This window comes from Pterocles gutturalis, unplaced genomic scaffold (genome assembly GCF_000699245.1).
Source record: "Pterocles gutturalis isolate BGI_N339 unplaced genomic scaffold, ASM69924v1 scaffold12584, whole genome shotgun sequence".
Classification (NCBI taxonomy): Eukaryota; Metazoa; Chordata; class Aves; order Pterocliformes; family Pteroclidae; genus Pterocles; species Pterocles gutturalis.
Genome location: NW_010130788.1, coordinates 23,467 through 43,203, shown reverse-complemented (window position 1 = coordinate 43,203; position 19,737 = coordinate 23,467). Strand labels below are relative to the sequence as shown.

The window sequence follows — 19,737 nt, the reverse complement described above, 5'->3', positions numbered from 1 at the left end:
GACCTCTTTGTTACTTTGAGAATGATCAATGGTTTTGTGTACTCAATTCCACACCTTAAAAGGGCCTGACTTCAATTTTCTGTAAGGAATTTGAAAGAATTTAGTGTAGTTATCTCTGACCATCCTGACTCATAACTTTTGGAGCAAGACTGTCTGAAAAGGAGGATAGTTCTGTGGGGTTTTTTTTGTTGTTGTTGTTTTTGGTTTTTTTCGGTGCTGCTTTAGCACTGAAAGGTTTTCTGCAATAAATTATTTTTGAGAAGAACAAGAGAGTGGCTGGATGGGGGTGAAGAGAGTGAGCATCTACTGCTATATCTACTGATTTATTTTTAAAAAAAATCTGTATTTTGATTAAAGTATTATGGTTATAGATAGCATGAAAAGCTTTTTATATGTTGTTTTATAATAAAAGCTTTGTGTTGAATGAAGTGTTTCTCACGGCTTTCCCAAGAATGCTGACTATATACTGAGTAAAGTGAAGAAGCTGGAGAACGAGGTGGCAAATGAGAAGCACTTCTGAGCTACTTACAGGAATGGGCCAGGGGTGCTCACTGTAGAAACCTTGAGGGAAAATGTTCTGTTTTCATTCAATTAGGACTGCTGCAGCCAGTCAAAAATTGTAGATGTGGATGTAGAACTCAGGTAATTTCTGATGGAGAGGTTTCTATCTCCTTTCTCCAGGACCACATTTGATAACTCATTCATATTTTAGCCATCAAATTTTGGGGCAGGGGGAGGAGGAGAAAATTTAAATCTTTGCTGAGCACATCGATTTCATGTATTTATTTTGCAGAGAGGAATAAAAGGATAGTAATTTGCTTGTTCTGCTGTCCTAGTGAATTTTCTGATGTACCACTCAGGTGATTCCATGCGGCTTTTTGTACTGTTTACAAGATATTATTTCCAAACTACAGCAAGAGGATATGCATGAAATCTGAGCTTCAGTGGGAATTCATTCCCTGACTTTACAGCAGAGTCAAGATCTCATCCCGAGTACTACTCATTTCTACCTGCGTAAAATGTTGCTGTCCCAGTAGAGTGAAGTTTATTGTTAGATTAGCATTTATTGGAAAATTCTTTGATCAGTGGAGTACAGACATTGAAAGGTTCTCATTATTTTAAAGTGATTCCTTTCTTCCTAATGATCATAAATAACTCTCTAGGGGACTCACAACCAAAGTCTGCTGTTTTCTTCCTATCTTTTTTGTACACACTTCTGTTTCCCTTTACTGCATACATATTTATTTTGTGGTTGGGGTTGTTCAGAAGAGTTATTGTAATGTAGATCAGATGGTTGATTAAACCACAGCTGGCTTTTAAAAATATTTATAAAACCCCAGCATGCTTTTAAAAATAAAACATGTAAAGAGTTCTATGAATTCTGAAAACAAATATACAAAATAAATTGTGGGAATTGTTCTTTTGCTCTTATGTGTTAACTTTGATAGTGTTTGCGTAGCAGTGTCTACAGGAATAGAAAATATTAGATATTGCATGATATTGCTAATCTCCTCTTCATTGCTCCTTTTAAAGTAATTTTACTGCAGGAAATGGAAGAGGAAATGTTAAGTAGGAGGAGTGGTGGATTTCATCCACCCATACTGTGCTGTTAGTAATGGGTTGCCTGACAAGGAAGGTTATGTTTTCTGATGTTGTGATAAACTGCTATTTTTAAGATGCCAGATTTGGCCCAAGAATCTGAGTGGGGAATTTTATCCCAATAGTTCATATCATCAACTGTGAAAACCTCCAGCTGTCAGTTGTTTTCTGCTTCTCTGCCCATCACAAGCAGGATGCCATCACTAGTCAGAAATCTTCTTCCAGATGGTGTATGTAGCTTTAATTTTGAGTTTGTCTGATGAAAGGAGTTGGGAGTGATCAAGCACTCACTAAGGCAAGCTGTAGCTTGTGACTACTGTTTTCTTGGGTAAATAGAGCAAGGTGTTTAATCAAGCAATGAAGTGCCAGAAACATGCAGCTATACAAATCTCAAATGCCATGATACCACAGACGTTGCTAATGCAGTCTTGTCATTTGAGCCTGTCACTTCACCAAAGTACATGGCCTGAAATACTCCATCTAATTCTCTGCTAGGGAGCCATAGGAAGGCTCAGACACTGCAAACAACTGTATGTATGCTTCATTTACCCATGTGAATACTTCCAGTGACTTTAGAGGGACTAACTACAGAAGTTATTATATCCGTAATTCTAGAATTTGAGCGTGAATTGCAAATTGCCTTTCAGTGTTCGTGAGGATGGGTGCAGAATTCGGAGGTTTGCATGTCTTTGTCATTTAATCCTACCCAGGCAAGCACAAAGTGATGCTGCAGTGGCCTGTTGGGATTTTTTCAGGAAATACTATACGTTGTTCCTGATATATCTTTCTGAATGTTTAGAAAAATGTCTATGTGCATGAGGAGAAATGAAATAAAATAGTGAGTTAAAATGAAGATCTCTGCCATAAAAAGGTAGTAAACGTGGGACTAATAAATCTTGATAAAAAAGCTTTTAGTCAGGTTATAGGTCCCTCAGTTTTGCCATTGTCTCTTTAGCTCCACTTGCAGAAAAATAGCTCAGTTGCCATGAAAGAATGATGCCTTTCTGTTCCTTTTCTCTTGGATAGTTTGGCTGGCAAGTAATGCATTTTTTACAAAGGGAAAGAATGGAAGACTGTAGCTATGTATCTTTCTACAACATTCTGAGCCAGGTTCTCTACAGAGCCTTGGAAGTGGCCATTGTCCTCTGAAGGGCCAGTGACTGAAGAGAGAAAAGCTGTCATGTACACCTCCGAGGCCTCCCAGGGACAAGTAGGGCCTCTACAGTATCTGGTTTTATACTTGTTGACCATATAACCAAATCTTAGCAGAATGTATTGTGTGTCTTTTAAAGTTTCTCCTCTCATTTATGTCAGTTCAGTTGTTTCATCTTTTATTTCTTTCAAACTACATGATCAGCTGCTAAAAGTCTCCTAGACTTTTAGGAGAAAAGCTATAGATACATATATAGAACATATTGTTCCTGCAATATCTCCTTCTCCACCAGTCAGCTCAAACCTCTGCTGCAACTTCCAATGTTTTCCCACCAACAAAGACAGTGGGGAGGTCTGAAGAGAGCCCTTGTGATTATTCAGCAAACAATATAGCCTTTTCTTAATTTCGGCAAGCTCTGTAATTTAGCCTGTAAGCATAAAAAACATGCCTCTGAAGCACTGCAGTCATGGTCCAGTAATTCCTCCTTTCTGTACAGACTATGTTCTGTCCTTTCTAACGAGACTCTGGAAAGATCCTGGAATCCTGAACAGTTAGGATGAAGTGTGAGACATGTTACATCCTCTAATGAGAGTTTGAAAGGGGACAGACAAATATTTGGTGAGAAGAAGAGCCTGTGTACAGCAGCACTTTCTTTTCTATCTGTTTGCCTGGGACACAGGTGTACTAGAAAAGATGAAGCCAAGGCTGTAGCCCAGCAAGCACACATTATAGGTAGTGTTGGGATGCAAGGCTGTGAGGTATGGTGTGCAGGAGGTGCTTCCCAAGTAGCCAGCTATCTCCTGCACAAATATCCAGTGTCTTGATAAGAGTTCGGAGCACAGTTTATAGTTAATCCCTAAGTCAATTGTTATTGAACAAAATAGGCCACTTAAAAATAAGTCCATGGGAAAATAACATGAGACATAGGTAAACAGACTGTACACAGAGGAAAACTGTAAAACTCTGAAATACCCTATTTGGTAGAGAAAGATGCCTGACGGACAGGCTTGGCTGACTGGGATCACAGTTTGGCTTTGCTTTATGTGCTGTGTGCGTGTTACTGTGAGCTGTTTCACTGAAGGCTATCTCTGAAAGCCTTGTTTAGAGAGAGATTTCTGGAAAAAGAATTGGCAGAGGAGGGTGAGAAGAAAGGAGAAGGGAGATATGCAGAAAAGGGATAGTTACAGACTCTTACAATAATCTAGAAAAACGAATTTAGGATGGGGTCTAACCTTTTTTACATGTGGCTAATGTGTGGAGGAAAATGTTCTTCATGTACTATTGCTGTTCTGGGGCTGTTGTGCGAGGGAAACGTGTGATACAAAGCCATAAGAGAGAGCTCAAGAATATGCAGCATTGATGGGCAGGGGAAGAACTAGTGTGGAAACCAGGATTTTATTTTCATAAGGAATTATAAGTTATTTCCATTCCGAAGGAGAATATTCCTCACTTGAAACATTTTGCTTTGATAAAAACCAGGATTTTTTGTTCCTATTTCAACTTTCAAAATATTTTAAAATATTGTAATAGAAGGACATTCCAAATGAGAAATCAAAACATCTTATTCTGAAATTATAGTCTTCTCAAAATACTTACTTAAAAAAAAAATCTTTTTCTTTTGAATTCTTTAACTGAAATGGTCCCTTTTCTGCTACGTGCGTTTTTTTTTTTTTTTTTTTGGTCTGCTTTAGTTTTAGCTTTATTTCTTTTGTGTGTTTGTTTGCATGTTTTTTGTAGAGAAATATCCAGACTGAAAAAGCTCACTTGGAAACTCTGACGGCCATACCCCTGGGTTCTGTAAACTTCAAGTGGTACATACCCATATACACAATTCTCTGAATTATCATTTTCTCATACTAGTTCCAAAACTCCAACAAACATTAGCTGAGGCTTCAGTGATATTACAATATTCATCCTGTTTCTGACCATGCCTGTGGAGCTACAAGGCTGTTAGGTAATCACTCGCACTGAATAGTCACCATTATTTTTAGAGCTAAGCTGGGAGTGGGACTGACTTGGGACCAGCCTAGCTGCAGCTCAAACCATTGCTCTTCAAGGCTTTGACTTTTTTTAGTTCAGAACCTTCCCAGGTTGAATTATTGAATAATTATTGAATATTATTCTTGCAGTTTCCCAGTTGCTCCAAATAGAATTAGGCTGTCTTTAAGTTTTCTGAAAACACATGTCAATATTTTATCTCTACCCTATGTAATAGTATATAACTGTATCTGTCCTTTGTTTAGCCATGCTGAGTGCTGTCTCCTAATCATTTGAACATATGTAATTTCTGACAAATCTTCTCCTACAAAGTAATTAGAAAAATAATTAGATTAAAAAAGAAAACACAAAAAGACAAAAGGAGAAGCGCATTTTGAAAATGAACCCATTTAATATGTGGTTATTAAAAAATGTAAAAACCAAGAAAAAAGACTGGCTGCAGCCATTCTCCACTGTATGATGACTACTACACCTGTTGTGTTGATGCTGAAGGCTAATTAATTTCTTTTTCCTCCTTACTGTGGTGACCCTTAGAAATCTGAGGGATTAATGATCTATGACTTTTCAGCATCTTTGGCTATTAAATGATTCATCACACATAGACTTTTTTTTTTTTCTGTACATTTGATTATGTAAAAGTAGTCAGAAAAAACTGTGAAACAAAGAGTGACCTTTGTGACTTAGGAGAAGATGAATATCCACTGATGTACCTCTTGAAGTCAGTTACGCTTTCTGTATTTTTTTTGGTATTTCTGGGTTTGCTTGTGGGTTTTTGTTTTTTTTAAATACATTTAAAATTTAAGTGAGGTGAGTATTACCTCTTGTGTTTACTGCCTTAATTTGTCTAGCCATGAAATATTTGTTGTTGCTCCTCAAGCTTTTGGCATGCTTCAACATGGGCAAAACACAGGGGTTTGCAAATCTGTCTCTTCTAGAGAGAGACTTGTATTTGCAAATCAATTAAATAGATACATGTCCACATTAACAACTGATTGCCTCCATGATGCCAATGCCTACTCCATTTTAAACAAATGAAATGTCAGGTTAATACTGGATATGTTTTCTGTATTACAAAAAAAAAAATAAAAAATCAACTAGTGTTTCCCTTTACTGCTACAGTCCTAAAAAGGAGATATGGCATTTAACATTAGTGGTTTGGATTTGAATTCATACATAGAGTTAGAGATTTGGTTTCTTTCTATTCCTTCTCAAACTGTTGACTCAAAAAAAATTTTTAACCATTGTAAACATTTGAAATGCTTTAATGAGATCTTGTTCAATGCCATTGCTTTTCTAAACCCAGCAACTTGCCAAAACAGGAATTTTAGAAATACTGACTAAAACATCTTGACAAGCTAAACATTTTTTGAAATCAGAGTAGGTGGACTTAGTTGATTTAGTGCCAGCTACAGTATCTGTACTCTGTCAGAGAAGATAAGCATTGCTACATAGAGTGGATTAAGACTGGTACCAGGAATCCACAGATTCTGGACCTGGTCTCATTTCTGCTATTAAGAAGTGTTGTGTCTCGCCTGAGTCACATCCTTTTTGTCTGAGTTTGTTCCACTGTCTATGAATTAGGAACAGTACTTAGCGACTTCTTTCAAAGAAGGAAGTTTATTTTCCTCAAGTTTTGAGGTGTAAGCCCTAAGGACTGTGACCTGCACCTATGCAGGTATATTTGGCACACAGCCTCTTAGCAAGAGTGGGTTCTGAGCAATGCAAACTCTGGGGAAGTTTTTTTGCAGTTTGAGGACAGAATAGTTTTGAACTGCAGAAAAGCTGGTAGGTTTGGTCAGATTTCAAAATTTTAGACTTTTATTATGTTTTGCATAAACAACTGACTGAAATAATTTAGTCTCCTTTTGCCTCTTCTACACATACTGTGGCTGGCATTAACATCTCTGAAACAGGGAGCTTGAAACTTCCTTCTGGTGATGTTATGATTCCAGTTGCATCCCAGATATACAACATAAATGCCTAAAAATACAGATTCTCAAATCTTTCTTTCTTGGGCAAATGTGACAACAACAGCAGTCAATAATTAGTATTTCTAGAATGCAGAATTTCAAATACTTACAACCACCCTGCTTTTTAACTCTCTCTTTGTCAAAACACTATAATGTATACCAGCATGCAACTAAGTCATTATTTTTTTTTAAGTACGGCTTTGTTTACTGCTCTGTGCAAATGGAATTCAGCATTATCTGACACGACCACTACATATCCCCTAAAAGACCTTGCAGATTCTTAAAAACACGTGCAATCAATGTCTTGGCTTTGGAACTTCTAGCATATGCTGGCTCTTTCTGGATATAAGAGTAAACAACGTGGTATACACCTTCTGTTTCTTTATAGCTTTGAACTCTCCATAACGATATTTTGGATTTTCAGTGAACCACACACATTCTCTAAAGTCTGTGACATATTATGTCTCAAATTCTGTATCTGTTACCCAGTGTTTTCTTTCTGTAATATCTTCCCTCTTTCTTTCAGAAATATTTTTCTTCTGTATTTTCACTCTCCTTTTGTACCCTGATATATTGCTTTTTAGCTTTGGGGGCTGGATGCTACACTCTTCAACACTTAGCTGGAAACAAAAGCAGAAGTACTTCAAAATGGCCATATTCAAAACAGAGTAACCTTTTGAATCCTTTGCAGTACTCCAATTGTTTGCAGATAAAGAATAAACCATAAACTGCCTTCACCTTTATCACAGTTTCAATTTACTCCACATCTGCACAGGGGGTGGATACAGCAAACAGCCTCCAAGGAACCACAAGATAAGGATAAATGGTAGCAGTCAGTATAGCAGCTATGATTTATAGAATATTAGGTGCATGATCATTGCAACTCTTGTTATAAATATCCTTTGAGAATAGAATGTTACAGAAAGATTCAGAAAAACATGTTAGTCTGGGATGTTCTGCCTTGGGGTGAGATGAGAGAAAGGTGTCAATGGGGTGTTATGGATAAGATTTTTTTTTTAAGTGTATATATAAGCTTAGACATTCAGAAAAAGAACAGTTTTCATGGTATCATGCCTTGATCTCAAGTATAACTCTATCTGACAACTGTTATCTGAAAAGATAACATCAGCATCAAAAGCTCTATCTATGCTATAAGACCAAAGTCACAAATTTGACGCCTAAAATGAGTAGCCATTTTGGAAAATGCTGGCCCAGCTATAGAAGGGAAATTTCCATTGCTCTTTCTCACTCCCATTATTCCCTGCTTTAAGAGGAGGCCACTTTTAATTACTCCCCTTGTCTGGAAAGATCACCTGCTTAGCAAGTGACAAAGGCTGAGCTTTTTGAGAGTCCAAAGAGCCAGTATGAACCAGAGCTAGATTTCCAGTTACAGAAATCCTTCTCGTTGCCCTGTAGCTACCTCATCATGTTTAACAAGCAATTCTTGAGAAAATATTTTTCTTCCTGGGTGTGCAGCAAGTTATGCATGTGGATACTTTGCATCTTCTGAAAGAGAAGGTTCTCCTTTATCTGAAGTGGACTATCTGACAGCTTCCTGTCCTTTACAGTTGTTTATTTTATTTTATGACAAAGCCATACATTTTTGCCTGATCACATTTGACTTTGAAGATGGCAATCAAGGAAATATTAACCACTCTTTTCTCTTCAAAACATGCCATCAGTCTATGAATATTACAAAACCCAGAAAACCCCACCTCAAGCCCTGACTATGTTTTGGAGGCTACTAAACAAAACATCCCAACTACTGAAACCCAGCCTAAAAATAAAGAGCATCTTTTTTTCTTGATGAGCCAGCAACAGTGTAATCTGTCTGGTAGATACACAAAAAGCTTATCTAGTTCATTTCATGTTCATCTAAAGTTGATCCACTTAATTATTTCTTCCATTAAACAGCCCAGTGCTGCTTTTTTCTGGTTGGAAAAAGTGTCAGGGTTACAGGAGGGAGATTTTATGCTCAGAGGACCTGGGATTAGAAGAACAATCATTTTTATATTGGAGATTTGTGTTTGGAGGCAGATTGCTTTTGAGTGTGTAGAAAATTTTTATGCTGACACGTGTCTGTGTTATTAAATAATTTCAGACTCTGGGATGGCAGCAGATGTTATAGTCCAAAGAATCAAAACTATTGGTTTTGGATTAAAAAAAAATAATCTTTCAGTGTTATTAGAAAACAGAAGAGAGCACATGGCATGATAGTTCAATTTAACGGCATTGTTTGCAGTAAAGCTGACATTTCAGGCATAATCTGCAGTGTGTACTTCAAGTAGGCCGTTTTGCTGGGCAGAAAAGGATTTGATACATTCTTTTATATGACTGTGTCAAATTGGATTAGAACGTAATAAAATGGAGAATGTAAAATAAAGGCCTTTGGGATCACTGGTTATGCAGTGTAATAAAATGCACAAGGAATTAAAATGAATGTACTTTTCAGAAGTATGACAAACTAGTCATGTAGTTGTGTGGACCTTCCCTTTTTCTAGTACGTTACCTTGGTTCCTCCCTCCTGTGCTGCACTCGCTGTTGATCTACATCAAGTGAATTTCCTTCCATAAATTTGCCCAGCATTTGCCTGGTTTTGTAATTATTACTTGAAACAAGAAGACATTCAAAGGTAAAATGATTGAAAACCTGCTACAGTTGATACAGTTTCTGTTTGCAACCATAAACTTCCCAATGGTGCTCAAAACTGCTAAAATTTATTTCAGAGATTCACTAATACTGCCTCTGGCCCGGTCTGGAGTGCAACCACAGGAGTATTCACTGCAACAGCTTCACAAGTAGCCCATAGGATTCAGTTTCTGGTGTCAGTCTGTGAGATATTGAAGCTACACAGACAAGAAAATGTGCTGAAACTTGGTTTCTGAAATGATGCTTGGAGGGTTTGTCATAACTTCATGGAGTAAGTTCTAACCTTTGAAATTTTGGAAATGTTAATTAGTAAGCTGAGTACTCCACATTTTCATTTATCTGATACTCTTATCTCAGAACTCACATTAGCCAAAATTGGATTGTGTCCCCTATGTACTATGAGTCATTTGCTTTGAAAAGGTCTCTGTTAGCTGAAAACCCAGTGACAACTCTACGTGGCAGGTCATGTGTTCTGTTTGGATAAACATGGTTACACTTCACACAGGAATTAATATTAGTAGCAGTAAATAAGTGACTCATGTTTCAGTCCTGAATTTAATTTCAGAGATTACGGAAAATCTGAAGACAAACTATATGATGCATTGCTTTTGAAATTTGGAAGGAAAAGTGATTAAAAAGAAAACACCAGAGCCAATATTTTGCCTAAGTTAAAGCGTGGAGAAAGGACTAGTATGTATCGAAGTAACTGCAGCATGCACGTGCCTTCAACTTTCAGTTGGTTGTAAAACTCGAAAGTTGAGCTTAGGACACTTAATGATGCATGAAGACTTGGAATGTTTGCCATCTTCTCTGTCAGATTCTTACTTTTCCCTTGTGGTTGAATCTTTGCATAGAAAAGGGAGGTTCATCCTTCTCCAACACCGAACTGCTAATGCTGCTGCTGCAGCTCCATCCTAGTGTGGAAGAGGTTTGTGCAGTGGGTGCATGGCATGTTCCACACACGGATACCTCGCACTAGGAACACTGAGAAATCACCTTAAAACAAGGACAATATCAATTTCAAAGAGAAATTCCAAACAAAAAAAAAATTGGATTTAATCCATTTGGTCTGTAATACAGCATGGTACCAGACCACAGAGGTATAAGATGAGGGTCTGAATTCAGGAAAGTATTTGTCTTAGAACAACCTTGATTTTTCAACAGCTTCTTACACTCAGCTAGGTACATGCTTAAATGCCTTCCTGAACAGAGGTCTAACAAACTTACACTTTGATCTTACTGTTAATGATCTTTGGTTTATTTGACTCTAAATGTGCACTCCATTTGAGTATGGTTTGACATAGCAAATGGAACATTTACTGACTCTTGGCACTAGTAGCTTCACCTTTGTGGATTTCTGTAATGTATCTTTCTCATTGAACGTCTGTTCTCCATAGTATGCACGTGATTTATAATAGCATAGCACGGAGGTTGGCTCATGCTGAGAAGAAAGCTCTTTCTTTTCTAAAAAGTAATTTTTGTGGTTTTGTACCTAATCACTAACTGGATTCCTGCATAGACCAGAGACTTTGGGATAACAGAAACATAGACTTTTAAGTTTACCAGTTCCCTGTGTAACAAAGTGATGCCAAAGAGTTAAACCAATTCAGTGTCCTTCATTGCTTTCATGGAGCAGCATTGTCTGAACTCTGCCTGGATTACAGATGTGGTGTTATCTCACTTTATGAGAATATAGTTTTCTGAAGGACTGAAGATCACTGTATAAAAAATCTTGAATCTGCAGTTCTAGCTGCAATTCATATGGCAAATCATGGAAAACACAGAAAGACAGGCAAAATAAGAAAAGTAGTATTTCCTTAAGTAAGTTTTAGATTAAGTAAGATTAAGAGAAAAACATTCTCCAGCTTTTCTACCGTATCAGCAGGGCAATGACTAAACCCACTATCTCCAGGATACCTACATAAGACATTCTTTACTATATCCAAAGAATGAGAAATGAGGACTGAAAAATGTACTGTCAATTTCCTTGGATTAAGGTCAAAGCTTGAAAAAGAGAGAGAATAGCGTATTTTCCTTCATAAATTCAACAGACGATTTAAGTTATAATCAGATTAAGGAAATAAAATCAGAAGCAAAAAAATTCTCAAAAAGAAAAGTTATAGTACTTACATTGGTGACATATTCAATATCCTTCCAAATATTACATTCCCTGGGAAAATCTGCCAAATCTAAAAAATTATCCACTATCACTTGGCCAATCAAGTCATGCCTGGAGAATCTGTCAAAGTCATACACAGAGAAATGGAGTTTCCTTGCGTTCAGATCATTGTATGGGACACTAAATAAAAAAACTTCATCAAATACTGGATTTAGGGTCTTTCTGTGCACTTTAGTCTGGTGTTTTGTTTTCCTATCAGGAAGCAGATATATCTTCACGTATGGATCTGAAGTTCCAGAGAAGTCCTTTGCTGGCAGGTTGATGGCCTTGTGTATCTTCACTATCAGCTGCTCTAAATCACAATCATATTTCAGAATGAAGTTCAGTTTTCCACATGCCTTGCTATTACTCGTCCGGCCATCGTCTGTGTCCACTGATCTTTGCTTATACAGCTCTGGCTTAATGCGGCCAATCCCCGTCAGTTGCTCCTGTTTCTGAACCTGCTGGATGTTGAAGTCGGGGTTGGAGAGGTTGAGCTGTCTTCGGATCGAATTATGCCTTAAGCAAAAATGAAAGAAATAGAATGTGTTGAAGATAATAAGAATCTGTGCACACACACTAAAGATCCTCTTCTCATTTTCCATGTTTTTGTAATGTATGCCAGGGTCAGATTTTTCCTCCCATAAAGTGATAAAGCATGACACCCAACAATTGTGAGAGCTAACCTTCAGCATTAGACTGCTCATAGCACATAATTTTCTGTTCCTATGTCTCCAAATCTGGCTCAAGAAAGCAACAAATAGAAATTAATGGACACTGCAAATCCAAAGGATCTGGCTTACTGGCAAGTATAATGTGAAATGATAAGAACTGAACTGTAGCTGTTCTTATCAGTTACCATTTTAAACTGATTCCTTTGGATTACTGCCTATGAAATGAGTTACATTATCTAAATGGCAGCAGGATCTGGCCTATTATGCCAGCTGAGCTTGCTGATTTCTGGTTTTAAGATAAAGGTGGACAAAGGAGGATGCTTCCTGACATCTCTGCATTTTAATTACTTGTTGATCTCTACGACTACTTAATTTACAAGCGAGCTGTTCTGGTCTGAAATGGTTTATTGACCACTCCAACAATTGTTTTGTTTTTTCTCTCATACCTGATGTAATAAGCTCTGTGGTACTTTGTCTGAAAAACTCCTTACATTTCATTAGTCTGAGGAGAGAAAGTTGCTTTTAGCTTCGGTCCAGTGAAATTTATTACCTGGAGTCACTCAGTTAATGTGATTGAAGTTTCCACTTCATCAGATGGTAAAAGAAATCAAATTTGCAAACCCTGTCGGGGTAGTGGGATGTGAAAGTTGGATTAGGTAAAATCCTAGTCTTATACTAGTTGGATTCCACTCGTTTGTCCTATTCATATGCAGCAATCACTCAGTGTATTGGAGTACCATGAGCTGTGCTTGAACATAGGAAGAGCATGTGGAAAATGCTAGTACAGGATTAATCCAAAGCTATTTCTGTTTAATGTAATCAGCAATAGTTCCTCTGCTATCACTGTTCATTCATTCCTTGTAAATATGTGTTTATGCATGCTTCTTACATGCTATCCTATTTTTTTTTCTTGTTGCATAATAAATACATCATTTTGTAGCTATACATTAGTCATTTCCATGATAAAATATTTACCATGTCACAAAAAAAGATTTATATTGCTCAACCCTTAAGCTCCTAATAGCAGTAGGGGGTGCAGAGGAGGGCACTGGAGAGACAGCTTAGTGAGGACTGCAGCAGGGACAGGTGCCTGGTTTCTGTGGCCACACAGGAGAGCCACAGCTGGTTGTTGTGCCAGAAAGCAGCTGAGACAGAGGGAAACAGACAAAGGATGCGGCACAACGAAGATGGGCCCCTTCTGCTCCGTGAAAGAGTCTGTTGGAGAAGACCTGGGCAAAACTAAGGGGCCTTGAAAGAGAGGAGTAAAGAGCAAAGCCTGCCTCAGCAAACTGCATAGGGTAGGGGTGGGAGCGGGACAAGTCATGCCCTTGTGGCCCGACAGCCCGTGTAACACCCACTGGAGAGAGCCAGACTGGGAACAGCTGCCAGAAGAACAATCTGCAGAGGTTCATGGGAATGAAGATGTTGTCCATGCACTCAGGATGCTAAGGCAACTTCCGTTACAGACTGGGATTGCTGCTGCTTCTTGGGAGATGACTGTGCTGTGGTGACACTCTGCATTTGTCATTTCATTAAGTATCAGAATTGCTGCCCTGTTTTAGCAGAGAAAGCCTGTAGCTGACTCAATACTTTACAACGTTGAAGAAGCACGTGAGAGCTCTTGGTGTTAGTTGTTAATGAATCTCATGACATGCTTATTTCCCAGCAGTTTGAGAACTTGCTGGTACCGTACTTTTGGGCTATTCATCCTTATCTAGAACTCAACTTTGTGGGTACAAGGTAGGGTACAAGCGTCGATATCCATAACTATGGCTTTGACCTCACCATAGGTTCCTAAAACAATATAAACCCAAACCGTTCTTATGCTAATCTAAGGAGGAAGGACATCTGGAGCTTCTGCTGCATAGCATTAATAATGTCCTGGGGACTTCTCAAATCCTTTCTGAGACATGCTTTGGACAACTGGCAATTACTGAACTTGCTGCTAGCCACTGCCATCTTACCCATGTTTAGGTGTGTTGTATATCTTGACTAAACGTGCTCTCCCAGATGGCCAGAAAGGAGGCTGGCAAAGAGCAGTTGGGCTAGTGCTCTACCTTCTCCAGCAGAAGTGCATCTGCTTTGACTCAGAAATTTACTGGCTCTTCACATCCTGATCCTCTTTTCTTACAGTGTGAAATATAATCCTTTTATTGCCTGCCCCTGTGTGCACTCTCATCCTCCCTCTTTCCTCTCCCCTCCTGTACTGGTCCTCCAGTTCCCCCGCAGACCTCACCAACTCTTGTTCAGTCACTTTTCTCTCCACATTCATGATTGTGGCTAAAATCTGTGATTTTTAATCCTATTTCTAACTCTTGCAAATGTTTCATTAGCTTGCCCTACTTTTCTTCTTTGGCTGTTTTAAAAATCTTTGAGGATATATTACTGAGTGTTCAGCATCAGTGCTAAGTGCAAATGAATATGCTTTACAAGCTAAATCTAGGCTGTCCTGGTGCTTTAAGGGGCACACGGTGCTTTCTCTTGTCCAGCTTCTGAGGGGGGAGGCACAAATGAGACTAGCTAATAGAAGAGCGGAATAGCTTTGTGATCCTGTCCTTTTAACCTAAGACGTTTGTGCATTTCAAAGAATTACTTTTGTGTATTTTTTTTTTTTTAAAAGAATCTGGCAAGTAAATGATGCATTTTAATAGAACAGTGTGCTGGATAATCAAGCTGTGCTCTTTTGACTCTATCTGTATGCATTAATATCAGAGAGATACCGGAGTTACTGACCGAGCAGAAGAGGTTGGTTCAGTGATCTGACGATGCATTCGCGCATTGTGTACGCAGTTCTCCTTCGTTCCCGCCTGAGCATCTAATGGAATATCAGGGGAGGTGTGGCTGATCTTCATGGAGGACTCCGGAAAGGCTGTCGGCTGACCCAGATAATCCTCACTGTAGTCATGGTCATTGGTGTCCGTGTCTGTGTAGTTCAGCGATTCCTGTTTGTTGTCTTTGTTCCCAAATGGCAGACCACGCTCTCGCCAAGGGATCCAACAAAGCTTCCAGGAGACGAACAGAGAGACACCAAACAGAGCAAGACCACAGGCTGTGACAACTAAGGACAGCAAGCTTATTGAGATATCTGCAAACAAGAAAAACACATGCATGTCACATCTTTGCGCTCTTTCTCCAAGGCATACCATATGGGAAGTAAATATCTCTGTATTGCAGATCTACAAAAATTAAATTCTGGTTCCTGAAACAGCCATATAATAAAATCTTATTAAATGTTCTATTCTTTTTCCCCCCCAAGAAAAAAAAATAACCTTGTTTGTAATTCAGTATGAGGCTCATCTTGATGGAACGTTAGTTTACATTTTCCCTCCAAAAGCTGGGTGGGATGAAGGGTCATTCAAAATATGAAAAGCGCTGTTCACTTGTTCACTCAGTTTTCTCCTGATGAAGGAGTACTGCCTGCAGTACATATTTCCTTTTATGTAGTGCAGTTTCCTCTACCTCCTTTAACAGATCTTACTATCTTCTCTTCCAGAGACCATATTATACTTACACAACCATGAACATATACACACATGCACACACATGGCATGAATTTTTTTTTAGTTATTCAACTGAAGTATCTTGTTTCCGTACTTTAATTCTCTCCTTTCTATTCTAAGACTCATTTTTATCTTTGCAAATGATTTTTGACTATCAGTACATGTCTTGCTGTTCATCATTTAAATAAGGTACCAGTATCTCCTCAAAACTGAGATGTTTCTGTTTTTTAAATCCAAAGGCTATTTTTTCTGTTTCCAAACTTCTGGTATAAAAGGAATGTGGAGATGAGTTTTCTGTTGTTTTTCCCCACATTTCTAGCATTATCCTACTCCATATCGACACAAATAAGTTACAACTGGGAGAGGCTCTTTCTCTGTTTTGCTTTGTTTTAAGTTGCATGTTGGGAAAATGACTCAGTGGCACAGCTGTTTTGTGAGTGTTTTTGAAATGAGTTTCTCTGTGGATTACACAATACATCATGACTTAAATGAAATTAGTAAGATTTCTATTTTACTGCCTCAAATTATAAATGCAACCCGATCACAGCCATTTTTCACACTGTGTCTAGGTTCAGCATGTCAGGCTGCATCTCTCTAGCTAACAGCTAGCCTAAATTTTCGAAGGATGGCATGAGGTTGAAATGTACTGCTCCTACTAGGACAATTATTTAAGAATGACAATTCAGATGAAACAGCCTCAGTCAATTCATGGAAAAAAAAAAAGAAAAGAATATTTTTCAAAAAAGTGGAAAAGTCAATACCTTCTGCCCCTGCTGTGAGTCTCATTCTCACTAGCCAGACAGATTAAATTTCTGCAGAGGGGGAGTGACACTACAATCAGTTTCAGGCAGGAGCTGTCCAGTTTATTTTGTGTGCTGAAAACCAATTTCAAATAATTTTAGCCAGCATGGCCCTTTCTGTCCTTCTCCCAGTCGTATGAAGACAAAGCTCATTAACAGTGGGGACAGCACAGCAGCTGTGTGGAATTAAAGCAAAGAGTTTCAGAGCTGAAATTAATTAAAGAAATTCCTCCCATGCATAAAAGGCAATTTGTGAGAAAGTAGAATGGTGGTTCTGGATATTTTTGGAATATTTACTGGTAAACAAGTCTGTCAGCAGAGGCAGAGTGCAACATCTCCGTTTGATTAAAAAGCAGAGGAACTGGGATGCAGTAGTGAAAGAAGACCTTCAGAATAAAGCAATTTGTCTTGAATTCCCTGGAGGAGAAGGAAGAAATATACCAGAGGTGTGCAAAAGGGTCACTTTTTCAAAGAACTGATTCAAGTAAATGATCCAGCATTGAAAGAAATGAGAAATTGGGAGTTGTCAGAATCAGACAGAAGACTGCAAGGTGAGAACTGGAGACTGCCCAGTGCCAAGGATGTGTGAAGGTGAGGAACAATTTGAAAGGTAGACCAACAGTCCCCTACCTTCAGGATGACTCTACCAAAGGACAGCGTCATCCAGACAACTGACATCATGAGAACAAATACAGGAGACCAATATGAACTATTTCATTTGGAGAGTTTGAAGAGCTTTAATAATATACCGCTACCTGTAATAACATAACACTGAGAAACCTTCTCTCACAGCTTACTTTCAGAGACGCTGGGTAATAAAAAGTTCAGGTAACTTGACAAGTTACAGAATAAGAAGAGATTATTTTTCATCATCTTGGTTTTACTTCTTTCTGACTCCTTAGGAACCATTTTTGTGTGAAAATTTTGTTTCTGTGGGTAGAAAAGGGACAATCATGTATCTGTCTTCCTTCTATGAAAGACAGTGGGGCTAAAGGGCTGTTCCCTCTCATTAGACAGTAATTTTCAGACACACCTGGCTGGCAATTTTCAGCAACTGGGCAGATCCAGTGTGAATAACTGGGATGAGCGCAGTCCCAAGTGAAGAGGTTTTTGGCTGTATCCTGGAGCTGTTTTTATATTAGCCATTTGTACTGTTACATACTGTATTTTCTGTATAATTTTTATTCCATCTTCCCAGATGTCTCAGTTTTTCTAAGCCTGTTTATCTGTATTCCCATGTGGTAGTTGTACTCATCTGATGCCAGTGATTTCCTCTGCTTTGTAATAAAAGCAGGATAAGTCTTTACTTTTTTTTGTCCTTACAAAAATCAGAGATCTGCAACACAGAAAGTGTGCCTCAAAAATCCAGCTGCTTCTCAATTCATTTTGCTTTCACAAGAATCAGAGTAATGTTTTCCAGAACTTGAAGCTGAAAGAGTTTTACCAGAAATCCTAACCAGGAGAGTGCTTTTAACAACTTATTATTGAAATAAAACAATCTTTCTTCTCTATGCTTATTTACTCTTCTCTTTTTGTTAAAATGAGTATTCAGATATTCCGGCATTATTGTAATATACACACTGATCTATTAGGTGAAGTTTGGCTAAAAAGAAGTGAAATAAATCTTAGCAATTTAAAATCATGCAATACACATATTTTTGTCCAGTACAACCAATCTTTTCTGATTTAAAAACCAACAAATTTCAAAAGATGCTCAATTCAAAATTGCAGTCAAACAGAAAATGATAAAATTAACTTGTTCTGAATAATCATGTTACAAAACTTTAGGACATATTGGGACAGATCAGTCAATCTTTGTGAATGTGATTCAGTCCAAATTCAATGGTAACTTCAAGCTCTTATTGTCAGAGAAAAAAATGTTCCTTCCATCATTAAGTTTTTGTTGCTTAGGGGGAGATTTTAAGGAACATGAAGTGGTTAGACATCTAACATATTGAAAAACAATGGAAACATCACTGCCTGTTGATTAAATCCTAGCTGTGAAAATCTAAACTGTCTTTCCTCCATGCAGATACATGTGTGGAGGGTTAGCCATAATTGAGCTCAGCAATTGTACTGTAAGATCAACTTTTTCTTCAAACCTAGAGGTCCAAGACCCTAAATTTTCCAGAGGAGAAGTGTCGTTTGGATGAAGTAGCCAAAGTACTTGCTAAAGCAGTTTTAACCTCATGTTGCAGTGTAGTTTCATTTGTGCTTCACAAGTTTTTCTTTATTAACATAGCTGGCACTTGTTCGGGATGAAAGGTGTCTCTTTGCAAAGACTCCTGAAATGCAGGAATAATTCTCAGAGAATATTGTCTCACAGAAAAATATTCTCAGAATATTTTTCCAGCAGCAATTGATGTAATATAATGCAAAACTGACACAAGGTTGACATAATAGTTTATTAGTAAGATCACAAAATTAGATCTTTAAGCAAAAAAAAGTTAAGCAAATTGTTCATGGACATTCATAAATAGGAAAAAAGACTCAAAACATAGCAAAATATTCTTTTGTATTTTGTAGCAGCAGTAAGATTTTACTTTTGCTTATTAAGAAGAAAACTTATGTAAGCAGAATGTTTTGTTTGTAATTCACATAAGGTAACTTCATATTGAGCTAGTGTATTAATTGCAACCAGAAATGTATGTGAGCGTGACACTCAAAATTATACTTGCTGAAGAAAACAGATCGATGTCTATGATAAAGCTTCACATCTGTAATCCACTAAATTAAGGTTGTTCTAAGAATAATTTCTTCTTGTTTGCACATCTATTTCCTCTTAAAATATTTAGTTTGCATTCATGCAAATTTCCTTGACAACTTAGCTGACATGTAATATTCTGCTAGAGTTTGTAAGTGACAAAAAATGCCTTCGCTAATCAGAGAGCTGGCTGAATGAGCAGTCATTCTTAAAGACACAGTTGAGAGGAGTCATATGTTCAACGGCTTGCTTGTTCTTTCTGACATTTGCAGTAGCATCTACTGACAAAGAATTATGTCATTCCTCTTGTGAAAACTAAAGCTTGTTTCACAGAAAACACAGATACAAACAAAGCATACTAGAAAATAAAATTTGTCATGACTGTGTATACCCAACTGCAGTAAGTTCTATCCAGGTTCCCATCCCTCAGATGTGGTTGTTTTTGGTTACTACCATATTCTCTTTGAATACATACTTCACACAACTGATAAAATATGGAAAATTACTGTATACATTTGGACTTGTAATATTC

The 19,737-nt window shown here is 37.8% G+C and overlaps 1 protein-coding gene across 1 annotated transcript in view; it reads right to left on the bottom strand.

Moving 5' to 3' along the window:
- The window catches only part of SYT9 (synaptotagmin IX), a gene marked incomplete at its 5' end in the record, with an annotated part of 32,465 nt that extends 17,179 nt beyond the window's left edge, over window positions 1–15,286 (bottom strand). The window contains 2 exons of the mRNA XM_010080349.1: window positions 11,500–12,046; window positions 14,935–15,286. Coding sequence (XP_010078651.1) covers window positions 11,500–12,046; window positions 14,935–15,286 — 899 coding nt within the window. The remainder of the gene's footprint in view (window positions 1–11,499; window positions 12,047–14,934) is intronic.
- Window positions 15,287–19,737: the final 4,451 nt, after the last annotated feature.